Source organism: Notechis scutatus, chromosome 1, assembly GCF_049901735.1.
Source record: "Notechis scutatus isolate UNSWTSFEM ecotype Mainland chromosome 1, rNotScu1.2, whole genome shotgun sequence".
In the NCBI taxonomy this organism is placed as follows: domain Eukaryota; kingdom Metazoa; phylum Chordata; class Lepidosauria; order Squamata; family Elapidae; genus Notechis; species Notechis scutatus.
This window is the reverse complement of record NC_142009.1, coordinates 216,022,132-216,038,242: the sequence shown is the minus strand read 5'-3', so window position 1 is coordinate 216,038,242 and position 16,111 is coordinate 216,022,132. Positions and strand designations below refer to the sequence as shown.

At 42.6% G+C, this 16,111-nt stretch overlaps 1 protein-coding gene across 3 annotated transcripts in view; it reads left to right on the top strand.

Moving 5' to 3' along the window:
• The first annotated feature begins 556 nt into the window (after nt 1–556).
• KALRN (kalirin RhoGEF kinase) overlaps nt 557–16,111 on the top strand; it is a 554,985-nt gene continuing 539,430 nt past the window's right edge. For 2 of the 3 annotated variants that reach the window (XM_087950195.1, XM_087950194.1), the window contains exon 1: nt 565–792. In XM_087950195.1, coding sequence (XP_087806321.1) covers nt 720–792 — 73 coding nt within the window. In that variant the 5' untranslated portion in view covers nt 565–719. Of the gene's footprint in view, nt 793–16,111 lie in introns of all 3 variants that reach the window. The other variant, XM_087950201.1, reaches the window with a different exon arrangement.

Sequence of the window (16,111 nt, the reverse complement as noted above, 5' to 3'; positions counted from 1 at the left end):
AGCTGTCATCGCTTCTGCCGCCCACCTCCGGTGGGTTTGGCTCGGTGGGCTTCGCCTTTCTGGCGACGGGGGAGGGGGGAGGGAAGCTGGGAGATGGGGGTGGGTCTGAGAGAAAAGTCCCGCGGGGGGCTTGTCCAGCGAGGAGAACCGCCGGCACGAATTGTGAGAAGGCGGCTTGTGGGCGAGGACGTCCAAGCAAAAGCCGGTCTGAACAATAGAGGGGAGGGAAAGGGAGCGGGAGGCGGGGGCGGCGGCGGACGGGCAGAGCCGGGAGCGGCGCAAGGAGGCGGCTGCCGCTACCGCTGAAGAAGATAGGGTTGCGGTGGGTGTGTAAGGTCTGGGCGTGCGTGCGTGTGTGTTGTGCGCACGCCTTTTGAGAAAACGGCGGAGAGGGACCCCTGCCACCCTCCGCCGGGTTGTTGGCAGCGGCAGCTCCCAGCAGACACTGTGGCAAAGGATGGGAAGTGCCGAAGCGGGCTGCTGAAGACGCCTCCATCCCTCTTTCTCTCCCCCCCCCCACCCGCCCGGGGGGCGCGCGCGCGCGCGGGCGCGTGGCTCCTCTCCCTCTCTCTGCCTCTCTCTCTCTCTCTCTCGCCCCTCTCCTCTCTGCTTCCACTCACTGGATATTACCCAGCCGCCGGGGTCGTTTGCTGCTGCTTCTGCTGCCGCCGCCGCCGCCGCCGTTGCTGCTCGCGAGTCCCTTCTCCCCGTGCCCAGCCATGAACCCCGCCGAAGGGGCAGCGGAGGAAGGAGCGGTCCCGGATTCGGAGGTGGACGCCTTTTTCCGAACAGGTAGAAACGCGGAGGGGACGGCGGGGCCAGGGGGAAGTGGGCGGGGGTGGGGTGCGGGGAGGCTGACAAGACGGAGAGGCTGCCAGCGCCCAAGCGAGAGACCTGGTTCGGCGAGGTGTTGCCTTGTGCGGGGACGGTTGGCGTAGCGGCGTGCGTGAGAGGTTCGGTTCCCTTTGTTAACGGGAGTGGGGTGGGAGAGAGAGAGAGAGAGAAGCTGAAGGGTTCCTAATCGGGGAGCCTTCTTCTGGACTCACGCCTCCTTCTGATCCTCCGTCTCATCCCCCGCCCTGTATTGTTTTCCTTGGTAGTTACGAGCAAACCCTCCTCTCCACCCCACAAAACCCCACAACTTCGTGTTTCCTCTCTCTCTCTCTCTCTCTCACCCGCCTCTATTCTGGCACTGGGCAAAACGTCTCCCTGCCAAACGGTGCTTTTTGTGAGCCGAGCTTTGGTGTGCTTTTACCGCGGAAGGATGGGGTGTGTGTGTGTGTGTTGGGCGAGGGGAGGGGGGGAGAGAACAAACTGTTGGCTGCCTATCAGTTGTTGAAGGCAAGGCGAGGCGAGGCGAAGCGGACGGATGCTATGCTGGCTTTCCTTTCTTACGTGTTGGGTTCCATTTAGGGGTGTGCGGTTTGTGGTCTCTTGTGTGTTTTTCTTGGGCTTCGTGGCTGTCGGAACACTTACTACTATTTATTTATTTATTTTAAAAAGAAGAGGATTTTGCTTTTCCCTCGATCACTTTTGCACAACCGAGAGGCGGCTTGTTGGGTGCTTGGATTCCGCACTACTCGCATTGTTTGAAGCGTCAGTGCAGCCTGTCTCACCTCCTGACTTTTAGGCATCAAAGCCGACTGAGGTGGACGAAACGATGCTATAAATATATATATATACTATATATAATATATATATATAGTGTAACGTTTTGCCTTTCTGGGGAAAGCGGTCGCACGCTGGCTTTCTGAACACATCTTCTAAGCTGATGTATAGATCAGGTCTGGTGATGGAGCCAGAGGCTTAAATATTAGCCATCTTCGAGCTGTTACTACGATCTGGCACGGTGTTACTTTGCGCCGCCCGAGGTTTTTAAGAGGAATAAGAATTGTGGGCGGGGAAGAGGATCTTCAGTAACTACAATTTACTAGTGTGTAACAGAGATGGCATTAACTCTACGCTGTCAGATCTCAGTAATTAACATAATTGTAAATACACTCATGCCTCTTTTTCAGCGCATCTTACTGCTCTGTAGGTGATAATGATATGGATGTTTTAAAAATACAAGGGAATCTTCGGCTTACAACCGTTTATTTAATAACTGTTCAAAGTTACAATGATAGTAAAAAAAAAAAAAAAAGTGTCTTGCGTTGCACTTACAACCATTGGAGCACGCCAATGGCTATGTGTCCAAAATTTGGGCGTTTGGCAACTGGCGTTTATTTGCAACGATTGCAAAGTCATGTGCGACCTTCCTAGGGTGCCTCCAACAAGCAGGAGGAAGCTGAATGTGCTTCACTTAACCATCACCTTGCTTTGCTTAATGGCTGTGGGGGGAAAAAAAAGAATCATTGAATCAGGTGACTCATTGAAGAACCACATCACGTAGTGCAGAAATTCTGGCCTCAGTTGTGGTTGTAAGTTGAGGTACTACCTGTAACCTCCATGTTTTCACTTATGACTTTTAGGTTAGCTCACCAGAATTTCAGTAGAACTCTGGGATTTTAACCGTGTACGAATGTTTCCTGGGAAGGGAAGGCTTTTCTTGCTGTGAACTTTACAGTCAGGCCTTTGAGAAGCATAAAGGGCATGGCAGGGGAACTGGGGTTTGCTCCTTAATTCTGACACCCACAATAGAAGTGTGAATGCAAGTAGCTTCATTTCTCTAAAAGGCCACAGGAGAAGAGGGAACTGTGTGAACTATGCCTGTAAATGCAAGAGGGAGCTTGTTTTACCAATGATGTTCTTAGTCTAACAAAAGTGTAAGAAATGTTCCTCCTTCAGTGTCTTCCTGACCGGGTAACAGAATTTCCTCCAAACTGGGGAAGTAGTCCAGGCAGTTGTCATTAAAGAGTGCAAAGTATCTGTTACTTTCTTTAGAGGGAAGCTTGACCTTTCTTCATGGGGGGTGGGGGTTGGTGTTTTTTTTGCTCCTACAGTGACAGTGTGCTTTGCTTTTCCAGCTGCTTTTCTTTTCAATCTTAAATTCAACCCTGATCATCTGTCCCATCCAAGGTTTCCTGCAGTTACACCAGACCATCACATTATCCCCACAACTTTTCAAGAAATTTGTTCATGTTGGACTTCCCTCTTTAGTCCCCTGCCATCCATAGAAGGTTACAGCCCACTTAAGGGAATCTGCTTTGATCTCAAAGGATAAGTATAATAAGATCTGACTGTGCTTATATCTCATGATCTTCTTGGAGCTGAATGATATTTTCATATTGAAACCTTAACAGGGAAACTAGCATGCCAATTATAATTTTTTTACAGCTTCTGGAGTACCTATGGGCTCAGTGGTGGATTCAATTTTTTTTACTACTGGTTCTGTGGGCGTGGCTTGGTGACTGTGGCAGGGGAAGGATACTATAAAATCTCCAGTCAGAGGTGGTATTTGCCAGTTCTCTGACTTACTCAATATTTCCGCTACTGGTTCTCCAGAACTGGTCAGAACTTGCTGAATACTACCCCTGTATGGGCTATATATGGTATAAAGGATACCTTTTAATTTGTACAAATCTTATCAAATTCAATATCTTTAATTCTTTCACTGACTATTTGTTTACTTTGAAAAGTAATTTCTGAATTCTTATTTTGAAGTAATAATCTGATGAGAGATTTCTGGCCCAAATAGAAATTCAGTACTGAAATAATCTTGTTTATAATTTAGATTAGGAGATCTGTGGATTTATAGTATGCTTATATGTGTGGTTTTGGCATTCAGATTCATTCAAAGAAATATTTGGCACGTTGTGGCGATAAGTAGCGATTGTGTTCCATGCGGGAATTTATTATTAAGTCATAAAAACAAAAAATATTCATTTGTAGTTATCAGATAAGGCAGAATTTTAAATTAAGGAGAACAGTAGACAGCGAGAGAGAAAGATCCAGTCTTCTGACTGTCAGCTTCAAATCGACAAAATCACATTAACTATTACTGGAAAAATCATTTGCTTAGATAAATTCTCCTTCAGTTTGTATAATTTTTCTACATTGCATATATACCATAGATGTTCAACATACTTAGATCTGTTATTGTCAATACTGATAGATGCTAGAAAAGTAGAAGAGAACAACAGAACAGTGAGTAGATTGTTCAAAGAATATATTGTTGTGAAGAAAACTTTATAAAGAATTAAAAGCCATGGTTGAGTGAAATAATAACTAACAGGAATGTTCATTGTTACCAGTAGGAATGCTATTTAAATAAATAAATAATAATACATTAAAAGAAAGAACTGGGGGGACTTCAGGCTATAATATCAGATTTTGATTCTTTTTAGAAAAATATTTTGATTCTGAGGTCTTCTCAGAGCTGTTTTAGTCACAGACCAAGTTCACAACATTGCATTATAGCAATAGCAATAGCTATTATGTATATTAGACGTATATACCACTTTGCAGTGCTTTACAGCCCTTTACAGAGTCAGCATATTGTCTTCAACAGTTTGGGTTCTCATTTTACCCACCGTGGAAGGATGGAAGGCTGAGTCAACCTTGAGCTTGGTGAGATTTCAACTGCCAAATTGCAGGCATCCGGCAGTCAGCAGAAGTAGCCTGCAGTACTGCATTCTAACCACAGCACCATTGTGGCTCATAAATAAGTCATAATATGGTTTTTTATTTGGCTTAGTTTGCTATATGAATGTACACATTATGGCCTATTCCATGCAAATCAGGCCACAATATCTTGTCTGATAAATGGGTGGTTTTAAATCCCTAGTTCAATGTCATGTGTGAAGTCAGTCATAACTTTCCTGTTACATTCAAGAACCCAGTGTATTTGACAGTGGCTTGAGTCCTGGAAATGTAGATCGCCCTTAAAGATACCTGTGGATCTTCTCTTCTTGAATGGACCTAAACCAAAAGAGTCCAAGAAATTAGAACTTTTGCTTCTCCTCGTCTCATCTCCAAGACCCAGTAATTCTTCTAAAAGAAGAAAGACAAGTTGCAAAAGTCCAGAAAAATACATTTTTCCTGCAGGGAATTTGGGATCTGTAGTCTCAGTCTCAATTCATACAAAATAAGAATCACTCTTGGAGTGCCTTCCATCCAGTTAGATTTGACAGATGGCATGTCCTAGCTCCATCTTTAAATTATCTGATGGGACCTAGGCAATATCCTTTTGCTTCCCCCCCCAGTTGATAGGTTAGAATGTTTGAGCTGCAGTGGAAATTTTATAAACATGCTTTATGTGCTTTATTATCCTCCTTTTTTGTTTGTACTATCTTGTACATCACCCTCAATTGCTATAAGTTGGCTGGCTTAGAAATCAGAGTTTTAAATAAACAAGCATTATACATACATTTACTGGAGCATTTTCTTGCTCCAAGGTAGGTTATTGGAGCCAGGAAAAAGGAGGTGGCCATAGCTTTCAGCATGAAGGGGAACTTAATTTTGATTACCTGACTTGCAGAAATTGTAAGAGGAGAGCTATGTGACAAAAAAAGCAACAACAACAGGAATCTTTTTGCCTAGAATGCAGAGACTGCATAGAGATAGAGTAGCTAGAGAGGCTCTAGCATCTAAAAGTGTATGCTTTTAAAAATATTTGTTGTTTGCCAGAAGGTGTTATCAAAGTCCTTCTAATTACTAGTAGAATATTTGTTTACCTTACTTTGGTCCCACTCAATTTATTAATATGGTAATATGTTCCTTTTGTATATGCGTATCTTTTGAGACAGTGCCTGGGGCCTGCCTGAAGTAGTCCCTGCAGTTTTCTTGGAAGACTTGCAGAAGCGCTTTACCTTTACCTTTTTCCTAGGGCTGAGATAAAGTGACCGGCCTGTACTATATTAGCATACTCCAAACCCTCGCACCTGATTGGTCCGGACAGACAGCGACCTGATTGGTCGAAACCCCGGCTGTGATTGGAGCGCTAGGGATCTGCCGCGATTGGCTGTGCCGATCGCGGGAGATTCAAAGCGCTGCCATTGGCCGCCCAGCCGCGAGCCAGCCCTATATGAAGGCTGCCGCGGCTTGTGTTTCTTCAGACTGTTCCTAACCTGAATAAAGAGCTGAACTCACTAGAATGGTCTCGCGTCTCCTTCGAACCGATCCACCCCAGATCTAACAGGCCCATATCACTCAACTGGCTTTGTGTCTAAAAAAGGGCAGAGCTCATGGTCATATGTTTTCTACCTGGAACCTTAACCACTACACCAAATTTACCATCAATATGTAATATGTCCAGCAATCAGGTATATTCCACTGGTATGTTCACCAATGAATGGTGATGGTTCATGCAATCTTGTCTTTAACAGAAGTCACCATTTTGCAAGGAGGATCTGAGAACCAGGCTGTGGCTGTTCTATAGTTTGTCAGATCCTCGGGTAATTAAAAATTGAAATAGACATGGCAACTTGATGAGATGTTATCCTGCCTATGTCAGTTTCTGACTCTGACAGAACTATGGAGTCCCCTTTCCTGTTCCTTGAACTTTTTCTTGTGTGATAGTAACTATTGATGCTGGGGCACTTTGCATGCAGAGCATGTTTTCTCTCACCAAAGCAGTTCTACTGGATGTCAAGCTTTCCCATCATCTTCCATCTGACGTTACTCTGAAAAAGAAGTATCAGAGGTTTTCTGTATGCAAAGCACATGGGTTCGATAGACTCTCTTCCCCTAAAATGATATGCAGACCCCCATGTCATAAGCTCAGCCGGGGATGGACAATTGGAAACATAAGCATATTTAAGCAGAAGAACATTGGTGGAAGAGCAGATGACATTGGTAACAAAATCACCGGCATGCCTTGGCAGCAGTTGTACAACAAAAACAAATATATTGCACAAGAAGGCTGCTATTACCTTGAGAGTAATATGCTGTCAAATGCCTAGGTAGTTAGGAAAGACCTAACAGCACTGGGTGATAAATTAGCACTGAATGATCATGATATTACAGAGACCATGAATACCATAGTAGTAATATTTGTAGTGCATTACAATATGGTACAGTAGGGGCTGCCTAGACTTTATTTTTTTAAAAAGTAAATTTATAGTATAGGCCACTTTTCTCGTACATATGACTCTGGGCAGCTCACAATTAAAATGGAATTAAAACAGTGAAAGACAGCCAGAGTTAAAAATAAAAATAACATAAAAATTGCAACCAAGAAGACTCTCACTCAAGCAAGCCATGACACAGGCTCACTCATACTTTTCAGGGCCCCAGGCTCAATGGCAAAGCCAGATTTTTAGTGTCCTATGAAAGGCCAGCAATGTTGGAACAAGTCTAATTTCTGAGAGAGAGTATTCCAGTGTCAGCCTTCCAGTTAGACCAGATAAATACAGACAAGAGAAGCTAATTTTACTTTATTTTTAGGCTACATTAACAGAATCTTGCAAGTCTCAAAAGTACAAATCTCCCACTATCTCGTTTTACAGTGTGATAAATCATGTCAGATTTTCTTCCTCTGCCTGTAATGCAGCTGTGGGCTCCCACTTTTATCTGATTGTTCCCCAGGCAGCATCTCTGTCCCTCAAGCTCATTCCCACATACCGTTTCATCCAGAAGTTGGGCACCATGACAAACAAGGATCTCCTTCTGGATCCTGAAAGATGATCTCTCTCCCAGACAGGCCTCTTCTGCAGATCTAACAGGACAAGTGGATGCTATTAGGGGAGAGATGGTCTCATAAGTAATCTGGCCCCAAGCTATGAGAGGCTCTAAAGCAGAGGTCTCCAAACTTGGCAACTTTAAGGCTTGTGGACTTCAACTCCCAGAATTCCTTGTAGCTGTCTGAGGAATTCTGGGAGTTGAAGTCCACAAGTCTTCAAGTTGCCACGTTTGGGGACCCCTGTTCTAAACATACCAGTGGCCAATGTAGCCCATGGGGCAGAGGTGTCCCATGTGCTGAATGACTGGCACACACATAGCTTCATGATTGAAGTGGCATACAGGATGATTGACTGAATGAATAAATGAACAAATTAAATAAAATGTTCATACAGATTCATTTATGCAGAAAGCACAAACTATCCCTGACTTGTCTCTCTCCCAGAGCACTGAAATCTGGTGCTATAAGTACTTTGCAAGATACTTGAGTGTATACAAAACCCCACTCTTCATATAATGGAGAAACTTCTTATTCCTGGCTTGTATGACTTCCTCTAAGTTGCTTTGAGATGCCTCCCTCTTTGTGTGCACTTCTGAAGCATTGTGATGCATGTTGTTATGGCCTGCCAGCAGCCAGCAGAGTTGGTGGTGGACTCAGACAGTCAGGAGGTTGGGGAGGAACATGGGCCAGTCCTGGAGTCTGGGGAAGGCTCTGACAAGTGCTCTGAGTTGGAGGCAGAGATGGGGCCAGGGCCATCTTACAGTTATCAGCTGCCTTTGGAATTGGAGATCAGTGGGGCAGAAGAACAGCTGGAGTCTGTTTCCAGTGTGCACATGTACAGAACTGCCAGGAGAAGGGAACAGTTAAGGAACCAGCATTAACTCGGCAGTAAGGGCACAGGTGGATGGTGAATGGCCCCTCCCATAGGGAATAAAGAGGAGCGAAAGGGGAGTGGTGTTTGCAGGAGACAATTAGTTCAATTCATTAGGGTGAAGATCTGTTCCTGACTCCTTGCCAAGTAATTTCTGCTACAGCGTGGCGTTTGGAAAATATCAGCTTGACAACTCTCCAAGCCTGATAAAGGTCTGTAGTTGTGAAATCTCTTGAAAGACTTTGCCAGGACTTTGCTGGAGAGGAATTCCCTTCAACCTAAATAAAAGGAGTTTTATTGGGATGAGGAGTCTGCTTCATGATCTTGGGAAGCCTAGGTCTGAACACATGTACCCAAACGCAGAGACAGTCAGGAGTAGCTTATAAAGCAGCTGCCCAAATCTGGAAAAAAAAAGATGGCTGCTTTAATTGATTTAATTGTTCTCTTTTAATTATTTTCTTCTTCCATTTTTTGGGGGTTACCAGTCACTGAAATTCAGGGTTATTATTTTACTGATATTCATATAGGGGCAAGTGATTGGCAGTTCTATTACTAAATAAGTTGGAAAAGAATGATTGGCAAGGGATTGAGCTGTTTGATCAATAGAGCTTCTTGAAATTCTGTCTGTTGAGAAGGATTCCTTGAGGCTGAAGAAATCTGAAGCTCTTAATAAGCCATAGATGTTGATTCAATACAGTGCTTGTCTCTGGTGGTGGGTCCTGCACTTCAGGATGTCTTGATTCCTGTGCTTTCAGACTTTGTAATGGATCAGGTCAGCTTTCATGATATGCGCTAATCAATGAGTCTGAGGTCCAGAAGAGACAGTAATATTTTGGCCATGAATCTCTGTGTCAACTTTAACATTATTGCAGCCTTCTCTGCCTGCATTACAAATCAGATGCAGATGTACACGGCACATTGATAGATAGTGTTGAAAGCTTCAATGATTTGTTTGCTGTCAGATGGGTATTGTGCTCAGTAACAATCTGCCCGCACCTCGGCTGAATTAAAGGCCATGCAGACACGACTATGCTTCCTTGTCTGTTAACGTGGTAGAAAGCAGCTATGGAGGTTGAATGCAGAGGGCCATGCACCAAATGCTCTTCCCTCTCTACCTGCAAAGCATTCTTCAAGTAAAATAATTGTATTTGGTCATTAGGAATGCGAAAGGATTTCAGTGGAAGATTCCTCAGCATGAATATGTCTTTCCCTGGTTGCTTGTGAGACAACACGTTTACAAAAGCAAATAGTACACTCTGTAGTGGATGATTGGGGGAGTCTGGAAAAAAACAGGATTCCTAATTGTGTGGAAGAATTCTCTGCACAAAACAGGCACTCAACACAGGTTGCCTGTTGGCTCCTTCTTCTGTAAGTTTTCCCTCTGCGAATGCAAGCCATACAAGCACTTCTTCAAGCTTCTAAATTCAGTTTTATCTTTGCAAATCCACCATAGGCAAATCCTTTCTGAAACTGTTTGGCAGTCCTAAATGTAGTTATTTTGACGATCTTTCTCAAATTTTGACAGGGGAAGCAGTTATTGAAATGGTGAAAATATGGACTCCCCAACACATTTGATCCAGTGTCTCTGCAAACAGGCTTCAGCTTAAACCTGGGAAAAAGATTGGACTTACATATTAGGAAAGAAAATGCTTGAGTGGGTTTTACACTTTATATTTCTTAGATATATCTGGTTATTCAAATCTGAATATCTGTCTGCCCAGGAATCTAAAAGAACTAAAATGCTTTTTTTATTTTTAAGGGGGAAGACACCAAACAGCTTTGCCTCATCCATATCCCCCAAGTTCATTTAGTTAATTCTCCTTTTGTGTCCACCTGGAATCCTGCTTCCTTGTCCTATGTTCTCCTAGTACTTCACTTCCCCACCCTGGTATTGTCTCTAACTTTTCTCTCTTCTTCCTTTGATCCATCATTGCCCTTTGCCCATGCCCAACCATCAGATGCTTCCCTGACATTTTGCTGTCTATCTGTTTTCCTGCCGCTGTCCTCAAAAATATGGTCACTAGTGTGATACCCAATTCTTTACACACCTGTTCCCAATCTAGGACCTTCCCCTTCTTATCTTAGAATCTGGTCCTCTTCCTCCTTCCATCCCCTACTCCAGGATTTACATTCCCTTCTCTTCTGTGTTTGTGATGACAGTTATAGAAGGGGATGGACAATGAATCCTCTTCATTGGGTTTCACAATGGGGAATGTGAGAATGGACATCTCTTGGTAGCCCCAAAACTAATGAGACTCCTTTCCAAAATTAAACTTGATTTCATTGCATATGTATTGAAAGTTCACCTAAAATCAAATATGATTACTGTCTAGTCATTTTTTATTTTTTATTTTTATAACTTATAAAATACAATTTTGGATCCTCAGTGAATCTGTCTTGAAGACTACATGTAGCCTTGTGTTTTACTTCTGGTTTATGTCAAACAACATCACTTGCAAATAATGACTTTGCTCGCCAACCACAGTGTTTGCTTAGTGATGGCAGATTTATTTAATGTCAGTGGTGATTCACTTAATGTCGATAGCAATTTGCTTAACAACAGTTGCAAAAAGATGTGATAAAATTGGGTAATGGCTGTAATGCTGGGCTCAAGTAAGGTTGTAAATCAAGGTCTACTTGCAATTTATTATTTGAAATATCAGCATATCTGATCATCAGCAAGGACAGGTTTGCTCTCTGTAGTCTTTGGAGGCAGATCCTGCATTTAATATTTTCTATAGCCTAGAATACCAGACCAGGACTAAATTGCATAGGATAAAGCAGTGGTCGCCAACCAGTGGGCCACAGCCCACTGGTGGTCCACGAGAAAATTTTGGTGGTCCGCAGAGAAATGTCACCCCCAGAGCATCCCTCAAAGCAATTAATCCAGGCTGCCCGGGAACACAAGGCCGCGCCGCCCACATGGCCTGCGGGAACCCTCCCCACCCACTCACTCCTTACCTGGCAAACTTGCATGCTAAGTTGCCATTTTTCCTTCCCCCCTCCCGACCATCAGCTGTTCTGCTGTGCCGGGAGATTTAGATTAGCTAGAAAGCAGGAAATCGTTGGATTTTTTGCTTTCTAGCTAATCTTTCGATCTTCGGCTCTGCTTTTACCTCCCTTAGGACTGAAGCTTCTATTTGTCAGTGGAGACTCAGGTAGCCAATGGCAGATAGATTTCTGAATGAATCTGTGAATCTGTGACCAACTCAATCTGCCTGCCTGCTTTGCCTGGTTTTGGGTAAAAGTTGCTCTTTTTTTAAATAAAAGAATTCAGTATTTACATACATGGTGTGTTGTGAGTTAATTTTGTGAGTTTGCTTGCCAGCAAATGTTATCAGTTTGCTTGCAAGCAAATTTTATGTGACAGACTCAGGTAGCTGATGCCAGAAAGATAGATCTCTGAATGAATCTGTGATTCTTTGAGCAACTCAATCTGCCTGCCTGCTTTGCCTGATTTTGGGTAAAAGTTGCTCTTTTTTTAATACAAAATTCAATATTTACATAAATATTTATAATATTTACATACAAGCCATGCCCAGCCAGTCACATGACCACCAAGCCACACCCACAAATTAGGCCACACCCACAGAACCAGTTAAGAAATTTGAATCCCACCCCTACCTCTGTGTGTGTGTGTGTGTGAGAGAGAGAGAGAGAGAGAGAGAGGTTAGATCAGCTCTCTCTCTCTCTCTCTCTCTCACACACACACACACACACCAACGTCAGCAATCCACCGTCAGTCAAAATTCATATTCGTGGTCCCTGGGATTTAAAATTATGGGTTTGGTGGTCCCTGAGGTCCAAAAGGTTGGTGACCCCTGGGATAAAGGGATTTATGGAAGGGATTTTGAAAGCACATATTATTGCAAAGCAGGCCTGAGCACAGAACAGGAAGAGTGCATGCAGATGCAGTGAAGAAGTAAACTCTGCTTTAGTAACCTCTTGTGTGTCACAGTCCTTTATCATACCATTTATATGCTTCTTTTCCCTTTAAATAAATGGCCTGCTCCTTTTCCCTCACAGAGTTATTATTTTTTTCATGATTTATCTACCTGATTTATTAAACGTAGAGTCTGCCTTTCCTCCCTGAATTGAAGATAGTTTATTCAGGTAGCTCCCCCCTCATTTCATTCTCACCACAATGATCCTGTAAGGTAGGCTGTATGGAAAGAAAGTGACTGACCCAATGTTCTGTGCTAGAGTGGAAGCTTGAATTTGGTGCTTTCTCCAATCCTGATCCAACAGTTAAGCTACTACATCACTAGTTTTTATAATAATCTGTAAAACGCAGCAAAGATTAAAAAAAACATGAAAAGCCAAAATGAGCCCTTGTTGAACAAAATTAAACAGCAATTGAGTCAAATGCTTCAAAAAACAGATAAAAGGAAAAGGCCTGTCTTCAAAATAATCAAAGAACACAGACACCCATCTCATCATATGTTTAACTGGGTCAAGGAAAGCTTGTGTCTTATATATGAACACCCTAACCCAATCCCCAACAGGATTAGTTTAAACTCCCAACAACTCCAGGGCTATCTGGGGCTAAGCTAAGTATTTCAGCCAGTCACATTGTTCAAATACATTTGAAATGATTAAGAAAGCTTTAATTCCCTCTTGAACTAATGATGGGAATTCTGTGATCATTCATTCATTCATGGGTGGAAGGGAGAGTAGAAAGAAAAGTGTGCATACTATATCACTAAATTACGGACACTCACACACATGCTCCTGGGTCAGCCAACCTTTTTTTTCCTTTTTGGCAGTAGCTGGAGGCCTTGAAAATGGCTGCTGTCCTATTAATTGGGATGAGGATAATGTGCTGCTGGCAGAAAGGGATAAATCTTTAGCATGGAGAAAGAACCAATTTTATCATCCATGCTGTGTGAACATAGCTACTGAGAAAGATGCCTAATCTCTTCAGGCAGAAGTTTCATGTGTTTCTTATCTCCAAAAAAATCTATCTTTGTATTTTGGCAGGAACCAGGCAAGACTCTGAAGGCAATTAAGTCTGCAATAATTTAATTAATAGCAGAATAAATGTTTCAGTCCAGTCTGTATTGTAGGGGGAAAAAATTAGTTTTGTCCCCAATCACAGAGGAGTTTTTTTGGGGGCGGGGGGGGGGGGCGGAGAAGGGTTCATCCCATCAAACATGCAAGGGTACTATAACTTCATAGGTAGCCCTGGGTTGTTGCAGTGAAGTCTCAGGAGCACTGTGGGAATTTTAAATAGTTTCACAGGAAATAGAGTGATACTAGTCAAGGGGTACTGTGAAAAAAAATACTAGATAGTAGTAATGAACCAATACATTCTGGAAACCTCTGTTAAACCTCTGGGGCATTTCTATAGTCCTACCTAATTAGTCCTCCAGGTAAAAGAGAAGGATATAAAGTGTATAGAAAAGCAAGAGTGTTTACTACAGAATTCATTGGGAGAGTACTGGCATCAATGTCTATGCCAACTTAGCGCTAATAAACTACAACATTCAAGGTAAGTCAACTTTTGCTAGCCAGCTAATGAGTAAGAAGCTATCTAGATTGCTTCTAAGAAAGAAGGAAAGCTTTGCCTATCCTTTCTTGGCACAAGAGCTCATAAGCTATTAAACACCTCTAGGAGGAAGTGGGTGAGGACAGGATTACTTAAAATGGCAACCATTCACAGTTCCTGCAACTGTGCTAGACCCTCTAATAAGGAGATATGAGTCAGTGGCTGACTAGGTTAAACATAAGTTTACTGAGAGACATAATGGTTTGCCTTAAAAGTGCCCAAGGTCAAACTGGAGACATTTAGGATTCGTCTCTGTGACAAGACTATATCCAGCTCTATACAGCAGGTTTTATCATGATGGATTGATACTATTGTCTAACAACATATGGAGGGACACATTATCTGTTCAGGAATCAGGGAGAGCTTCCTGGTAAATTTTCAGAAAAGATTCCTATTTTAGATTCCTATCCTGACAACATCTTAATTCAGACCAAGGCTTGTCCACAGTTTTTGTCAATGGATAGATGGATGTTTATCTCATGGTAAGAAGGAGGTTGTATCCATTGCCCCTTTCAGTGAGCTCTGGAAATTCATTTCAGTTAGTTTGGATCTGCTTTTGGCTTAAGAGTGACAACACAACCCTCCTTCAAGGAATGTTTCTTCCATTTTTGGGTCTCAAGTTTACAGAAAAGAAACTGTCTCTAAGATGGAACATGAAAATCAGCCTCATATTCTCTCTTTACAACAGGCATGGATTTTGGCTTTTCTTTTGTTAGTGAAACAAAACTACTGTAATTAGGTACACAGAGAGTTTTTTGATAACATTATGCTTCACTGAAGATAATGAAAAGGAATTATCTTCATTTTAATAGTAGCAATTGGTAGGTTGAAGTGCCTGGTCATTTGTATAATAGAAATTATTTTGTGGGGTCATGTCCTGAGTAGGGAGAAACGGGCTTTGCTGCTCGGTGGGAGGCCATGATTGTTCCTCTAATATGAAGATCAGCAGGATATTCAGATACTTAACTTTGTCTGGCAGTTCACACTGAATAAAGGGCTGGCAACTCTTGGTTTAGAGTGAGAGTTTCACCAGTGCTAATGATAATCTGTATTACTTGGGAGTTTAAACATCTCCATAATTAAGTCAGTATTACAGTAGACTGGACTTTAATGTTTCAGAACAAGGGGCAACCTTTTCAAAAGGGAGGCATCAGAAATTGGCTAATAGAGAGGCTCAGTATTATGTGTTCCAGCAACTCTTCTTTGCCTAAAGACAGGAGGAATCTATGTGTAGAAAACAATCTGTGTCTTTTAGGATTAACTTTTATTTTACTCTGTGTTTCCACTGTTAGATTCCAGTGATTGAAAAAAATAAAGTTTTATTGCCTTTGTGGTCACACCAAAAAACAAAATTAAGTGCTGTTAGTGAGTAGATTTGGTGAATAGAAGTTTCCAAAGGAAAGGTAAATTATTTGACTGAGGGTTGTCTATAGTTTTTCTCCAGTGGCAACTTTTATTCTATTGATCTGCTATGATAGGAGGGCTATCACTGCAGTGATCTGTGACTCCAAGTTATTGGGGCTTTGTTTATGTCTCCCATTATTTGTGGCACAGTGAGATGTTGACCCAATGATCATAGATAGATGTAGTTCAGATTGCATAGCAACAGCAATAGCACTTAGACTTATATACCACTTTACAGGGGTTTACGTCCCTCTCTAAGCAGTTTACTGAGTCAGCATATTGCCCCCAACAATCTGGCTCCTCATTTTACCCACCTTGGAAGGATGGAAGGCTGAGTCAACCTTGAGCCGCTCCGAATCTTAACTCCTGGAGTGAACAGCGAGTTAGTCCTGCAGCACTACATTCTAACCACTGCACCACCATACTTTTTTAGATGACGATAATTTGTTAAACTTGTACTTTATCCATCTCTCAATACCTTTGGGCAGTTCACCACACTCAAACCAATTACAATCAAATCTATAGTACACAAAAAAAAAAGATAAAGATGAAAGATGGCAAACATGATGACATGAGGGGTCTAACCAAAGGCTTGGGTGAAGAGGTCTTCGTGACTCTTCTAGATAACAGCAGAGCATTGGGATCTCAGGTGAAACTCTTGTTCCTGAGGGCAGGCATCTCTTTCCAGATGGTTTGTATGTAGTACTATCTGTTACCCAAGCCATGC